Here is a 16,737-nt window from a genome sequence, read left to right on the forward strand (position 1 = left end):
AGTTGTGTAAGCCAAAAAGAACTCTCATACAAAGAAATAGAAGAACCCTATATATGGGTCTCAAACCAAACTCAAATAACTAAGGTGACATACTAACTGAGCCACGAACTAGAGTAGATAAGGATAGCTGTCATCTAGCTATTATTCATGGGCGGTGTACCAACCGCATCTGCAATCAACTGACAAGTCGATGACATAAGTGCACAACGGTCACCCTAGCATATCACGAGTGGAGCTCGATCTCTCAACACTTGGTGCCTTAAGGAATTTGGTGGGGTTGGCATTGCTTATTGTTGATGAAGTAGGCTAGGTGGGTTTGACCTTGCTCAACATTATTTGCAAAAATTGTGCTTCACCCTCATTGAGATTGAAGGCATTTTTGGTGATCACAAGATCTTTTAGGGACAAGCTCTTTATATCCCAAATATCCTTCCATCTTAAGATACCTTTGACAACCATGCTTTTGCAGAAGTTGGGTTTTTCATCCACTGGGATGTATGGGGGGTCAAAGCCAAAGTGGAAAGTCCAAATGACTTTCATTAGGGAGGAATCCCCTCGTATATCTTGGGCACCATCCCATTTTGCTTCTCCCACAACATTCTTCCAAATCTTGACTATTTGATGTGCTAACTCACATTGGGTCACTTTTGTCCTAAGAGGATGGGATCCATCCAACCAGTGGGTCCCCTTGGCAAGCCTCTAAGCTTACATTGGGAGAGCCATGCAAGCATCATCTTAATAATCACTCTCTTGCCAAGCCAACTTGCAGGTGTCCCTTTCCATTTGTCAACCTTGACCCTGACCTTGCTTTGGAGCCAGCCCACCACTCATTGTTTCATTGAGATTCCCACCCCAAGAGGGCAGCCTAGGTACTTGAACACTTGCCCATGGGGATGGTATGGAACTCCAACTGTGCGACCCATTGGGGAATTTTGGAAAATCCCAAGAAGACTAGTTCAATTTTGGGCGCGATAATTGTAGAGCTCGAGAGTTTGCATAAGTCCTCATAGATAGCCATCACCTCTAGGACTGATTGCCTTTCAAGCTTAACCATGTTGGAGTTGTCATTAGCAAATAATTGGGCAACAAACTATCTACCTCTAGGGATACGGAGCCCTTTAATCAATTCCTGTTGGGCCTTTAGGACAAGGCATCTCAAGAGAGGGTCAGTGATGATTGCAAAGAGGAGGGGGACAATGAGGCAACCTTTCCTAATAAACCTCTTGACCATGAAGGGGTTAGAACAAGCCCCTTTCACTTGGATGACAAACAACAACATTGGAGAAGTGCATCTGAGTCATGCTCGCAAAGTGTGGGGCCAAAGCCCATAGCTATCATAAATTTAAGGATGAAATCCCAACTAATTCTATCATACACTTTCTTGAAGTCCATGGTGATGAGCAGATAAACTAATTGGCAAGACATAGAAAATTCATTTGAAAATATTAAGTTGAGAATTGCATCATGAATTCTCCTACCATGGATAAAGTTGTATTGTTGGGGGTGAATAAGTTGCCCTAGGAGGGACTTAATCGTAAGGGCTAAAGCCTTAACCATAATCTTATATGCAACATTGAGCATTGTGAGTAGTCTCCAAGCATTTAGCTTGGCTCTATCCAAAGATTTAGGGATGAGTTTGATGAGCTTAATGTTGGTCTCCTTAGGGAAGCTGCCATCCCTGCTTACTTGATTGAGGAACCTGACAAGATCTTCAGCACACGTGTCCCAAAGTGTGTGGTATACTTTGACCAAGATGCCATCTATTACCCCTCTTCATCTTCTTCACCAAAAACCCAAGTTCATATTTGGAGAAAGGCCTTGCAAGTGGCAGGGCCTCTCTCAGCTTTGACTTGGCTCCAAGAAGGTTGTAAATTTGGCTTTTAATTAGCAACATGTAGGGGGTTGTACCAACTATTGAAAAACAAGGTGATTAGTCATCACTTTGGCAATGGATTCGTGATCTTTGTAAAATTTTCTCTCTCCATCTTCAATCATGGAAATGGTCTCCCTAGCTTTTTTCATTTGGAGTGTTTTAAAGAAGAGACTTTTAGGTGCATCACCCTCCAAATGCCATACTCATTTTAGCTGAACTTTCGCAGCTTCAGCTTGATACTTTTGCAGATTGTCAATGAAAAGCTCCACTCCTTTTAGAAGCTAATGAAGATACACATTAGAAGGGCTAAGGCTAAGAGCAGACATAATATGCTACTTAAAGTATTGGTTGTCCGTATGCATATTTCTCCTAGCCCTAGCTTGTTCCCTTCCATACCTTTTAGCCTCCTCGGTAATAGCTTCAATGCACTTGCTCCAGTTGATAAGGATTTGTTTGGTGCATGCCATGTGCCAACCATTTGGTGTTTTTTTTAACGAGTGCCCATAGGAGACAAAAATCTCATTTCCATTTATTAATCACACAATAGATAACACATGGCCTCTTATGGGGAACGAGTCATGGCTCTTCTTTTTTCTTTACGTTATGCGAACGTGGAAGATTGTGTGGTGACCAAGAGGTGGGTGGCACATTAGGTTATTCACAGGAGTTCCACAAAAAGAAGGCCCATGTGGGCAGCACTACTCCAAGTGAGAAGGGAAGGGCTGTGCTGCGTGCACTCTTACAAAACCAACGCCTATAATAATTTAATGCCGGGAAAACTTTTTTTTTTTTTGTCGTAAGTGGGACCTCAATTTTTTAGTCATGCTGGGTTCCTGCAGACTCTCTGGAGTCGTGCTGCGCGCAGCGGCCCGCCGACTTGTTTACTGTCTCCAGACTCGTCCAGAGTCCAGTCCAGTCTTTCTTACTGTCTCTAGTCTAGTCTTTCAAGACTCAAAGTATATCAACTCACACACAGATAGACGCGCGCGCGCACACACACGCACACACACACACACACTCTCTCTCTCTCCCTCTCTCTCTGGGGGTATCAATACTCTGCTTGATAGATCTCATTCCAGCTCATGTTCGCAGAGAAGCCCAGCCGTCTCAAATTTCCATAATCCGCCATTGCATGCCCCAGACAACATAGCTATCAATGACTGCATCTCAACTGCATGCAGCTGCAGGCCCTGATCCTGATCCTGAGCATCTCATTAAGAGCCAGACCGATCATGTGACGCTCCAGCATGACGCAGCAATACAGCGGAAGCAGAAAACAGGCGGCCCTAGCCCCGAGCTGAAGGCCTCCACCTTCAGCATCTTAACATGGCACTGGCTCCGAGCTTTCGTCGCCTTGGGCAACCGTAAGACCATCGAAGTATGTACCGGTCATCCTCCATCCTCCGTTATACTCATAACCATGCGGGCTTACACTCGTAATTAATAAATATATCCGTCAATCTTCATAGCATAACCATAATCACAACTATGAACGTAATCATGATCATCTCATAGTCAGAATCCTCGATCATCAGTCACCAGTAATATTGTCGATCCTCACGACGTACTGTTTTTATGAACTCTTGTACATGCACACTGAAACATGTATATACATGGAACAATCATCATATGCCCGCAAATACAATACCGCCATGCATATCATTCGTCAGCATGCTTGTCAATTGCAGATAATGGCCTTTTTTTCTTTCTGTGTAGGCTGAGGATCTTTACGATTTGAATCCAGATGAAGGGACAGAACACTGTGAACGCCTCTGGAGAGCAGCACTGGAACGTGCTTCAAAGACAAATGCTCCGCCTTCCCTTTGGGCCTTATTGTGGGACTGCTTTGGAGTTGAATACAGTAAGATTGCATTATGGAGGCCAGTATGGCTGATCGCAGTGATTCTTCAGGTACTCTCTTCCTTTGCCTTTCTGGACTAACCAGGTCGCCTTGTGTCGCATACATGCATGTAGATTGTGTACTGGAAGAAACTCAATTATGTTAATGCAACAGTAAAGTGAGTATTACAAGTGTCCAGTACCTCCCTAGTATTTATGTTCACCAGCAATATTTGCTCATCATTTAATTAACCAGAATGCAATGCTGCTACCTGCAACTGTTCATTTACAAAAACAATGTATCACAGTGTTCCGGCGAATTGTTTCGGTTGCTGTCTTTATGTGTTCGTGCCCTACCACCATGATTTTCTGTTCTTATTGCAACATGCCATATTGTCCGACTGTAAGCTTGCGGGCACCCCTCCTCCCATGCTTTCCACAAGACATTTGGGTGGTTGTTGATGGAGATGACGAGCTGGTATTAAGATATTAGGATGCCAGGGTGAATGTGATCAAAGAGTGGTCGAGTGCTTTGGCCATAGAGCTTGATAATCATGATGCTAAATCCATTCAGGATATTTACAGAATCACCTGGTGTTATCTGCTCTGGTTTGTAATATGTAGCCGTGATACTCCTGTAATCTACCCCACACACCGAAAACATAGGTTAGAATCGATAGGGAGCCCAAGATGGCATACATTGGCTAAATGTAAACATGTGGAAGATGGCAATGCAGAAAGAGCGATGGTGGGTGATCTACAGTGTACGAAGCTCCAGTATATATGAAAATCCACAGAAGTTGTGATTCAAAGGTCCATGCGGTTCGTGGTGATACGTCTGGTTGTTGGGTGGCTGCATGTCCAACGCAAGTAGCCTAAGAAAGCCATCAAAACATCAGCCAAACAAGGCAACCTAAACTAGCCAACTTGCCAAGCATCGCCTCTCCACATATTGCTTCCTATTACCCTCCAATGGTGTTCTGATGTTAGGGTGGGATATCTATCATTAAATCCTTGCAACATGGTCTTCTTTTAAGTTGAGTAGTGTTTAGATGAGCGCAAGTAATTGCAATTTTGTGCTTTCCGATGTGGATGCATAGCATAAAAGTGTGTGTTCTAAGAGTTTAGATATATATGATACCAATAATCATGGAATAAAAATCGTGAACCGTCATTCGTTGTCTTAATGAAGGCCATGGTACAAAACATGTGAAGAAAATCGGAGAAAGAACAACCAATGTGTTAGGAATAAGAGACGAAGGCCATGGTACAAAATATGCAAAGAAAATCTTAAGAAAGCACTATGTTAGAAATAAGAGAGTGAACTATAGGCACAGATATATTATTTTAAGCTTAGTTTTGGGTTGTCTCGTACAATAATATTAGTGAGGAATAAGTTTGCTTGAACAAGAAAATAATCCACACAATCCCCCCCCCCCCCCCCCGTTCTCTCTCTTCATTTTCTTCATGTTTATTATTCAATTGGTAGAAGTACAAGCACTTGAGATGTGGAGCCAATTTCTCTTTTCTCTATGTTTAGGATTTATTTGTTGCAAATACTTTTCTTATGTCCAAATATTATGATGTAGTCTAATGATATTTTTCATTTTTATAACATTCTTAATGAAATCCTATATGAGCTAATATTTTCATTTGTAGTCTCCCACAAGCTTAGGTATTTCATAGTGAAGTAGGCCCATGTCAAATCTTCTAGTCATTGCAACCTAGATCTAGGTACACTATTAGAAGCACATAAATTTCTTTCACCATATCTCCTCTAGGATTACACAATTGTGCTAATGTGTGCACATACATACATACATAGCTAGCATGGCATATGTTAGTTGGTCATTTAATAGAAACTATCGTGGATGTGAATGTTAGGCGGCTTTACGACAACTTCACTGCCACAAAGCGGCAAGCAAAGTTGCCGTCAAGAATCCATTTCTCCTCTTTTTCTCTCCTATTTTCCCTCTCTATTTCCAAATTTTTTCTCCTCTCTCTCTCTCCCCCAATTCTCTCTCTCTCTCTCTCTCTCTCTCTCTCTCTCTCTCTCTCTCTCTCTCTCTCTCTCTCTCTCTCTCTCTCTCTGCCTTCTATTTTAGTTTATTTTCTCTCCTCTCCTAGTTCTCTCTCTCTGCCCCCAATTGCCTATGTCTAATTCTCTCACTCTCACTCTCTAGCTTCTATTTTAGTTTATTTGCTCTCCTCTTCTAGTTCTCTCTCTCTTTCTCCCCCCTTTTCTTCTCTCCCCTCTTCTCTCTTTTCCTTCTCTCTCCCTCTCTTCTTTTTTCTTTTTTTCTCTCTCTTTAAATTTTTTATTTTCTCTCTCTCACTCTTGAAGTTTTATCTTTTCTCTCTCTGTTCATATTCTCTCTTCTTCTACTTCTACTTCTTCTTCTTCTTCTATCTCTCTCTCTCCACTTTTCTTCTCTCTTTCTCCCCCTCTCTCCTCTCTTTCCCTTCATTCTCTTTCTATTTTTCTTCTCTCGCTCTCTCTTTCTCTCTTCTCAATTTTATCTTTCGTCTCTCTATAATGTTCTCTCCATGTTCCCTCTTTCTCTCTCTATCCTCTTCTTCTTCTTTCCTCCCCTCAATCTCTCTTAAAGTATGTAAGATAGGGTGGGGCAATTAGGAAAGGTGTTTGCTTTTTCTACTTTCTTATTTTCTCTCTCTCACTCTTGAAGTTTTATCTTTTCTCTCTCTCTTCGTATTCTCTCTTCTTCTTCTTCTTGTTTTTCATTTTCTTCTTTTTCTTCTTCTTCTTCTTCTTCTTCTCTCTCTCTCTCTCTCTCTCTCTCCAATTTTCTTATTTCTCTTTCTCGCCCCACTCTCTTTTCCTTCTTTCTCTCTCCTCTATTTTTCTTCTCTCTCTCTCTCTCTCTCTCTTTTCAATTTTATCTTTCCTCTCTCTATAATGTTCTCTCCATGTTCCCTCTCTCTCTCTCTCTCTCTCTCTGCCTCTCTCTCTCTCTCCTCCTCCTCTTCTTTTTCTTCTGTCTCCTCCTTTCCCCTCCTCAATCTCTCTTAAAGTATGTAACATAGGGTGGGGCAATTAGGAAAGGTGTTTGTTTTTTTTACTTTTTTATTTTCTCTCTCTCACTCTTGAAGTTTTATCTTCTCTCTCTCTCTCTCTCTCTCTCTCTCTCTCTCTCTCTCTCTTCGTATTCTCTCTCACTCTTGAAGTTTTATCTTCTCTCTCTCTCTCTCTCTCTCTCTCTCTCTCTCTCTCTCTCTCTCTCTCTCTCTCTCTCACTCTTGAAGTTTTATCTTCTCTCTCTCTCTCTCTCTCTCTCTCTCTCTCTCTCTCTCTCTCTCTCTCTCTCTTCGTATTCTCTCTTTTTCTTCTTCTTCTTTTCTCTCGCTCTCCCCAATTTTCTTATTTCTCTTTCTCCCCCTCTCCTCTCTTTTCCTTCTTTCTCTCTCCTCTATTTTTCTTCTCTCTCTCTTTCTCTCTTTTCAATTTTATATTTCCTCTTTCTATAATGTTCTCTCCATGTTCCCTCTCTCTCTTCTTCTTCTTCTTCCTTTCCCCCCCTCAATCTCTCTGAAAGTATGCAAATTTTATCTTTTCCTTATCTATAATTCTCTCTCTTTATGTTCATATTCTCTCTCTTCTTCTTCTTCTTCTTCTCTCTCTCTCTCTCTCCACTTTTCTTCTCCTCTCCTTTCTCCTCTTTTTTCCTTATTTTCTTTTTAAATTTTATCCTCTCTCTCTCTCTCTCTCTCTCTCTCTCTCTCTCTCTCTCTCTCTCTCTCTCTCTCTCTCTCTTTCCTTCTTTTTCTCCCTCTCTCAAAAAATGTTTAAATTTAAAAAATACTTTTTTCTTTTCTCTTTTTTCTCATCTCTCCCTCTTTTCCTCGTTCTTCTTCTTCTCTCTCCCTCTATGTCTATCTATATCGCTCTCTCCTTTTCTTCTCAGCCCCCTCTCTCACCACTTTTCTTCTCTCTCTCCCCCCTCTCTCATCTCTTTTTCTTCTCTCCCTCTCCTTTTTTTTCCTTTTTTCTTCTTCTTATTCTCTCTCTCTTTATTCTCTCTTTAAATTTTCTTTCTTTCTTCTCTTTCTTTTAAAGTTTATCTTTCCTCTCTCTATAATTCTCTTTGTGTTCAAATCTCTCTCTCTCTCTCTCTCTCTCTCTCTCTCTCTCTCTCTCTCTCTCTCTCTCTCTCTCTCTCTCTCTTTGTGTCTCTCCTTTTTCTTTCCTTTATTTTATTCTTCATCTTCATCTTCTTCTTATTCTCTTCTCTCTCTCTCTCTCTCTCTCTCTCAAAGCGTGTGAAAAATATGTCAAAATAACTTTAAATAAATTTTTAAATAATATTTAATTAAAATAAAATTTTAAATTAAAAATTTTAATCTAACTGTATGTGCATGTGAGAGAGAGAGAGACTTTTTGATTTAAAAAGAAGTTGGATTTAATTAAAAAAGGAAGGAAGAGAGAGAGAGAGAGAGAGAGAGAGAGAGAGAGAGCCTAGGCCCTACACATGAGAGAGAGGGGTGGAGAGGGATTTAATTAAAAAGGGAGAGGAAAGAGAAAGGGAGAGATTACATGTGAGAGAGAGGAGGGGGTTTTAATTAGAAAAAGGGAGGTTTGGAAGAGGGGGTAGGTTCAGGAAGCCCTCTGGAGGGTTTGAGGCTTCCCTAACCTACAACCAAAATAATATAGTAGTAATATTGTGAGCATTTATGGCTCTTAGATGTCAAGGCTATCAAGGTTATGTGAGAAAGAGTTTGGGAAAGCATAGTAGCATAGAAGAGTATTTACTATCTTTGGATTTTAACACTAAGTGTGATTGAGAGAGAGAGAGAGAGAGAGAGAGAGAGAGAGAGAGAGGGAGGGAGAGAGAGAGAGAGGTGTAAGAGCATGTGTGTGCATTTGCACTCCAAAACACACATTTCACTTTGGACCTAACAATGTGGGTCATGAAACTCTTATTATTTTAAGAACAAAGAAAAACTAGTGAGACATGTGCATTTAGGTTTAGTAAATGGCTTTTATATGTGCATTATTTCTTGAATAGTTCACTTGAGTGTAGGAAATGACTAATCAACTTAAAATTCACATATACATGCAAATTGAATATGTATTTTGAAACTTGCATGATATAAACAACAGTCACAAATTTCTAAAGCAAATAAGCTTTGGTTGGAAACATATCATACAATTTTTTTATATTCTTTTGATGAGGAGCACCAATGTGCCACTACAAGATATAGGCTTTATACCGACGTTTAAAGCGACGAAAATGCAAACAACAAAATTTGCCCCCGTCGTCGCAAAAAGTATTGTTATTGGCGACGCCATAGAACAGTCGGCATTGGTGTCGCTATCAGCGTCGGTATTGGCGACGCTGATAGCGACGGTTTGCGATGTGCATAACGACGCTAATAGTGACGCGAGCAGTAAAATTTGCGACACTAATAGTGACGATAACATGGATTTCAAAAAATTTTGTGGCAGGGCAGTATAGCACTGTGTGCTTTATGAGAGCCATACAAAATAGTTTATGCACTATTGTGTACAATGCGCGAAGGAGAGAATAGACTCACCGATGAGATATGGCGAGGGTTTGGCGGCTCCTCTTTGCGATGAAGGCTCCTCCTCTCCTTCGCGAATGGCGGCGGCGGCGGCAGTGGTGGTGACGGCAAGCCTTCTTCCTCTCCCTCTCTCACGTCGGTCACTCTCTCTCTCGCTCTCGCTCTCAAAGTAGTAGGCGAAAATACGCGAAATAAACCTGTGCTCGGTTTCGGCCTGTTTTTTTTCCTTGTGGGGTGTCACTATTTGCATCGCAAATGCGACGCAAATAACGACGCCGTGACCTGCGTCGCTACCCGCCGTCGCTATATGTTTAAATCCTTGTAGTGTGCAAAATATAAAACATAAATATAGCATGTTACTTGGCCAAAGTTTGATATGTAGTGGGTTTGACATTTTATTATTTTTTAGTTCAAGAATTAACTTATAACTTTATTACAACCTAACAATAACACAAAAAAAAAGACATTAACATACTACATACTATACGAGGAGCATGTCCAAAATTGGCACAAGTCTCTTAGTTTTATAAATATAGAGGAAGATGCAATTTCCTCCTCTTTCAAGAAGATACACTAGTTTTTGTTTCAATATCACAAACATAGGTAGTAGTAAAAATACATCGTTTTGAATGAAGATTCTAACCTTGGCAAAGATAATCCTTATGAAGATTACACGTTCCTTTACTATATTCAAGCATGCGATCATGACAATAAATGAAATGAGGCAATTACATTGATTTTAAATATAGTTTAGTGATTGTTAGGAAGGAAACTAAATTGATAATTAAGTTAACAATATGAAATTAATAAGTATTCTCATATTAAACATAACTTGCACTTACGTGTGATTAAGGAAACTTGATGAATAAAATAATACCCTAGTCACCAACAAAATATTGGAATACCATCAACCCGGCAAGCATTCACTTTTCCTTAGCTATTTTCCTTTGTAATTTGATTGCCTTGATTTTTACAACACTTAATCTATTTCAAAAGAGTCTCTATCCAATGCGTAAAAGCTCATGTAATCAACATGCAAGGCTCACCTTGCTCCTTCCTTAATATTGTGTCCTCCCCCCTCCACACACACACACAGAGGTATTTATGCATGCATGCATGCATCCTTACAATAGATTGTATTTAAAAAAGGTTTGGTGGGTAGTATATTGCACTCTTTCTTATATGCACACACACACACACACACACACACACACACACACACACACACACACACACACACACACACACACACACACACACACACACACACACACACACACACACACACACACGTGTATATGCAAACATGTTTTGTGTATACTAATGTTTGTGTTGACAAATATGTGCATATACATGTGAGTATGCATATGCCCTTCTCTACCAATGCTTTCTCCCCTCCCCTCCTTCCTACCTACTTGCTCTACTTTTACATTTGATTCTCCCCGACCTTCTCTTCCTCCACATGTATAAATTGTTGCACTTTCATTTTTCAACATATTTGTCTTGGTGATTTAAAGGGTTGTGTAAATCTATGCTTTAGGTATTCATGCACCTTATGAAAAGTTATGCTTTAGATATTCATGCATCTTGGTGCAACCTTAACAAACTTTCCAAGATTAAAACTTGCATAGCATGGACATGTTTGCCTTTTTGTTTGACCCCCTATTCAAATTGGAAACATCTCTTGCATGTTCTCTTCTTTGGCCTCATCTTGCTACCCCCCCTTCTCCCCATTCTTGTTGCTAGTGCTACTGGCCAAGTATGTCATTCACATCCTAGTCTTATGGTCTTGGTCACCCCACACGGCCTACTTCTCTTGCTCCTCTCTTCCTCGTAGTCCTCATCCTTCTCTCTCTCTCTCTCTCTCTCTCTCTCTCTCTCTCTCTCTCTCTCTCTCTCTCTCTCTCTCTCTCTCTCTCTCTCTCTCTCTCTCTCTCTCTCTCTCTCTCTCTCTCTCTCTCTCTCTCTCTCTCTTCTTCTTCTTTTCTTTCTTTTTCCTCTTTTTTCTTTCCCCCTCCCTTCTCTTCTTCATTGTCCTTCTTCTCAACCCCATCAACTATCTAATTTTGTGATTCGCAGGAGCTACCATCAACTACAACAACATATGGTTTAGCAATGTATTGACCCATCTCTAGGTGTCAATAGCTTGCCTAATGTTCCATTTAGGAACATGATCTTCTTTGGATCGTGCAAGGATGCCCTATCTAAGGAGGGCTACCCCTACACCTCCCCCCTCACGACCTTCTTTGGACTCCCAGAAGGATGCCAAAATCTCCCCCCTTCTTGCCCTCTACAATGATAAGAACCCACCCATCTCTCGAGAAGTGATTTTCTGTTATGGTTTATATGCATCATCTAGGTCCTTACCAAAACAAGTCCAATGCATCAACTTGTCCTACTTTGGGTGCAACAAAGGCTTGTTGATCCCCACCCCCACTCCCAACGCACACACACGTGTGTGCACAAAACTCAAGTAGTCTTATCAAACAAAAAACATTAACCTAGGACAAGTAAAAAGTAATTGCAGAACTTGCAGCTCCTGTTACCCACATCCAAGCTTGATGTCTTGCAAGTCACAATCAACTTACAGAACTTGCATGTAACATTAAACACAAAGCATAAAATAGAAAACAAGATTCACATAATTCACTTTTGTGTTTGTATTTGTACTTAATTTTTCTTTTCTTCAAAACAACATTTTGCCATTCACATTTGTGTTTGTGTCACTATTTTTAAAGAAATTTCAAAAACAAAAGAAAAGAAGAACATTCAATATTACAAGACAAAAGATTAAAAAACTAACCCCTTTAGCTGCATGTGTAAAAAGAGAGGAGACAAGGAAAAAAAGGAAAAAGAAAGGAAAAACACAATAAGAAGCAAAGGTCACCTAACACAATAAGAAGAAAAGGTCGCCTCCCTTAGCCCCACCATGAATCCTCCCCCCTCTTCAATGCAACCCTAGAACCCCACTTGCCACCCCAATCCAAACTCTCCCCCCACCATAGACCCTCTCTCCCTTTGAACCTTCCCCCAACTTGGCCCCACCACGGACCCTCCCTCACCCTTGCCCCCACCCCTTCATGCTCCCTCGTGTCCCCCAACACCCTAGCCCACTTCCATCATGGCCCTAGGCCCACCATAGACCCTCCCTTTCCCACCCCATCCCCCGACCCTCCCTTCCTTTGCCCAAACCATGAACTCTTTCTTATATCACCAACGCCCACAAAATGATAAGTGCAAGATTTAAATAGGGAAATTAGAAAAAAACAAACACCTTTCCTAATTGCCCCACCCTATCTTCTCTCTCCTCTCCTTGCCTCTACACCATTCTCTTTCACACCTTTCTCTCATTAGCTTCTCTTTCTCTCCAATCCTACCTTTTCACCAAAATTGACTTAGTTGATCCATGTATTGAGCATGTCTTTATCTACCCCCACCTCCATTTGTGCCTTAGTCGTAAACAAATTTTACAAACTTATGCTTCGTCCCAAGCTCCCCACCTAGTTAGTCAATCATTATACCCCCACCCCCTCCTCCTCCTCCGCCTTTGTTTGCACCTCCTACTTCTTCACTTATTTCTGCACTCTTTGCCTCCCCCCTCCATCCCACCAATTATCTCATCATCCACATCACTTTGCCTCTTTTCTACATCAAGTTCAAGAGCTACTTCTTCAATCTCACTCATTTCTCTCTCCTGCTCTACTTTGGCTATGAATCCCAAAGACACAAAGGATCTACTTCAAGTTTATCTCCAAAGACTTAACATTTGGTTGAGGATGTAGTGCATTGACATTGAGGGGGAGTATTTGATATACTCAATACCCACCTCTCATAAGGTGCCACCAATTATCAATGGTGCTCTAAGTTGTAAGACCCTCATTATGAGGAGAAGCCATGTGTGAGCCTGGACATTGATAGAGTCCTAACTTGTATGTCAAATGATGTCTATATGACTGAATGGTGAAAAGGTAACCTTGGTGGGTCTAGCCTTTGAGTTAAATAGAGTACTTAAGTTAGCAACTCAAAGCACACTCCATCAAGTTACGGGGTGTGGGATTTATTAGAGACTGCTATTTTGGGATTCGAGGGCTATAGAAGCAGTTCTTGGCTAGGGGATTTTATGGGGGCCCGTAGCTCCCCTAATGGGGTAGCATCTTGTCTTATCACATGATATAGGTCTTTGGTTATGCTATGACTTGCACTCATGCCTCGGACTTTTTACATGTTGATCCTATATATTAGCTCCGTCAGCAAGGGGAGGTTATGTATAAGCTCATTATTTGGCACATTGGCAGATATGGGGCATTACATCTGCTTAACCTTACCCACACTTTAGAGGCCACTGGGAGAGGCTACAATGTTCATTAGCTAGAGCAACAAATCAATGACATAGTTTGAAGTCATCTAGCCCTTTCATCATAAACCATCATGGCCAATGATGTAATACTATAAGAACACAAAGTTAATCTAGAGCCCATATTACTGGAGATGCGGTGTCACACTATATGATTACATGAGAAAATCTTTATTTTTTGGTAGAATATAGGGAGAAGAAAATTAAGGGTAACCCACATGCAAAAAAAGAAAAAGAGTAATCATAAGGGCATTGACTCAATACATAGTACTTCATTTCTTAGGGGTCCTTGCAAACGAACCATGGTGGTAGGTCCAATACCTCGTTGTTCTTGTATCGAGAGACAGCTCCGTGTATGTTTCTGAAAAAGTGAATCGCATGATCTCAGCGCGGGCTACCCTTTAGTCATGTATATTTTCTGAATTTTCAGCTGATTAGCTGTAAAATTAACTACGTAGACAATAATTGGTCCTTAGAGACGAATACTGTTTTATTGAAAGGTTCGAAGATGAACAAAGGTTTTATTATTTGATGCTTCGATTTTGGTTTTCTTATGAGCAGATTATGTTATGGTATCTAAATTTTACACGTCAAGCATCTGATGTAAGGATATTAGCGTGCCTTTCATATTTTTCATATAAGCATTGGCCTTGCAGATTTACATTTTGAGAGCTCTCATTGAGGTGGTGGCGCATGGCCGCAATCAAACATTGTGGTGGCAGGCTCTTCTTGTGCTGGGCTTGTGCTCCACGTCTTCTGCTGCAAGCATTTCAGCACACATGTGCTTTATCTTGAGCCAGAAAGTTGCCATGAAAATTCGATCAACCGTATGCATGGCGGTTTACAACAAGGTAGATATAAATCTTCGCCGCCCCATGAGCTGCTTTGCTGCTTCAACCAGGAAATGTATTGCCAGCTGCAGCTTTTCTGTTATAAACTCTGCGAGTGATGTGTTTTTTATTCCATGGAGAATGAGCACATAAAAGAGCTCAGAGCTGTTGTGTTGTATTATACCTGCACAGTCTCATTGACAATATCAAAGTAATTAGGATGTCTATAATGCCAAAACCATGTGTGGCTTATAGTGAAAGAAAGTGCTAGAATCCCAAGTCCTCAAAAAAGCATCTCTCCTCAACCACATAGTCTCTTAATCTCCCTATATCCTCTCCCATCTCCTTTGGAGAGTATGGACAATCTCTCTTCAAATTTTGGGGAGATCAGTCTTTGCATCTCTGCAATAGATATGTCTAATAGATATATACCATGGCTACACTTGGGTATCACATATGTTGGGCAATGATGATAGCTATGAGCTCCCAACTTGAGTAGTGCCCCTGAGCTACCTTTGAAATATTTGGCACAGCAATCCTGCTAATCAATAGCTAAATAGAAATGAAACAAGTATGATTGCCCTACATATCCTCATATGCACAAGATGGGCATTTGTCTATAACCCATGGGACAATCTCCCATGTCAAAATAATAGACTTTGCTAAGCAAAGGAATACCATCCTAAGGGCTATCTTCCATATCTCCCGGGCCCTACGGCAATCTCATAAAGTACATTTGCATCTCCTCTACCCCTCACATCTAGCACATGACTATATCTTTGCCATAACCAAGCCAAGTGCCAATTGCTAGACTCTTATGCACCACTAACCACAAAAAAAGTGAGATCTTTCTTTCTAAGCTGTCTTTCAATCTCTTCTAGAAGTTTGCAAGAAAAGGTTGTGCGATACCCTGTGCTTTCCAATACTTACTCACTGTTGGGATTGCTCGAATCTCGCTCATATGTATCTTTCTCCCCAATCTAAGATGTATAAAAGAAGAGGACATCCCTGGTGCTTCTCCAAATGGATCCCTCCAAAATCACTCCCTTGGATTCGACTATAATCTCTATCCATGACCATCCCTCATGTCACCGTAGACTTTGTTGAGCCTCCTAAGCTGTGGACCACTAAAACTAGTCTTCCTTCTTCAAAAGGGTGGTAATTATCTAATTAACACTTAATTATAACAAGAAAAAATTTACATAAAATAGAATACATACTTTACCACTTAATCTTGGGTAGTTGCCCCAAAACTTGGCACCTCTTGCGGTATTTCTTTAACTTGTATTGCAAATGGATAGAGTGCAACAAAGATTTTCCAACCTCCTTCACTAATCCAAGTGTCTCTTCTTGTGATAAACCAGCAAGCCTTCAAATCAATTCACCCCTTGATTTGTTAGGGGATTGGCCTTTACTCATGCTTCTTGGAAAATATATTAACCTTGAATTCAATGCTGGTTGATTGGCCTCTTCAATCCTCTTGAAATACAATGATTTCAACTCAAGTCCAAAGCCTTCAAATCTAAGCACGCTTCTCGAAGTCACTATCAAATCCTAATTTATATTTGTAAATTAAGGTTTACAATAGAAATTTACTAAAATCTCCACCTCCAATGGTTGGACTACTGTAAAACTTGGTGAAAAGCTAGAAAATGACTAGAGAAAGAGGGAAATTTTAGAGATTTCTCATAAGAATTTGGTGAGATTGTGACGTTGACCCAATTTTCTAGCCCCAAATGGATTCACCAATAGCAAAGGGAGCATCAAAGGCTGTAATCTTTGGAAGAAAGTGTATAAGCCGTGATTGATATACAATTTTCTTGGTCAAGAATGTGTAGCCACCTTCACCAAAATGGTCTCCAATTGGCTGAGAAATGGCCTCAAAAGCGGACAACAATAGCCCAACACCTCTTCCCAAAACAGCTTTAAAATGTAAAAATGAGATCTCTTTCTTCCTTCAATCCCAATTCAGCCTTCCTAAACTTGCATGGGCAAGTTTTGCCAAGTGATTGCCTTTTAATCCCATTATCCAACATTATTGACCTTATTAAATTACTAATATTAGGTTTAAAAATCAATTTAATAGTTATTCTACATTTTAAATGTTAAATTTCACTAACCAATAATTAAATTGGCTAGGCCAATTTGTCTCTCAATTATCCGAGTAGTTATTGACCTTGCAACTGGTATTAATTAATTAATTAATGCCTTGTCTTTAATGTCACCATTAACATTAGTAGCCAATAAATTGGTCTAGGTCCAAATCTAATACTAGGTATCCCCTAGTGCCTCTCAGGCAT

The 16,737-nt window shown here is 40.5% G+C and overlaps 1 protein-coding gene across 6 annotated transcripts in view; it reads left to right on the top strand.

Annotated features, from left to right (window-relative positions):
- The first annotated feature begins 2,884 nt into the window (after window positions 1-2,884).
- Window positions 2,885-16,737, top strand: part of LOC148017460 (uncharacterized) — a 259,801-nt gene continuing 245,948 nt past the window's right edge. For 4 of the 6 annotated variants that reach the window (XM_087663480.1, XM_087663484.1, XM_087663481.1 and 1 more), the window contains exons 1-3: window positions 2,885-3,251; window positions 3,590-3,784; window positions 14,264-14,458. In XM_087663480.1, the coding sequence (XP_087519606.1) occupies window positions 3,030-3,251; window positions 3,590-3,784; window positions 14,264-14,458 (612 nt within the window). In that variant the 5' untranslated portion in view covers window positions 2,885-3,029. The remainder of the gene's footprint in view (window positions 3,252-3,589; window positions 3,785-14,263; window positions 14,459-16,737) is intronic. The other 2 variants (XM_087663483.1, XM_087663485.1) reach the window with 2 other exon arrangements.

Source organism: Lygodium microphyllum, chromosome 22 (assembly GCF_053477565.2).
Source record: "Lygodium microphyllum isolate KBCC chromosome 22, Lygodium_microphyllum_v1.1.10, whole genome shotgun sequence".
NCBI classification, from domain to species: Eukaryota; Viridiplantae; Streptophyta; class Polypodiopsida; order Schizaeales; family Lygodiaceae; genus Lygodium; species Lygodium microphyllum.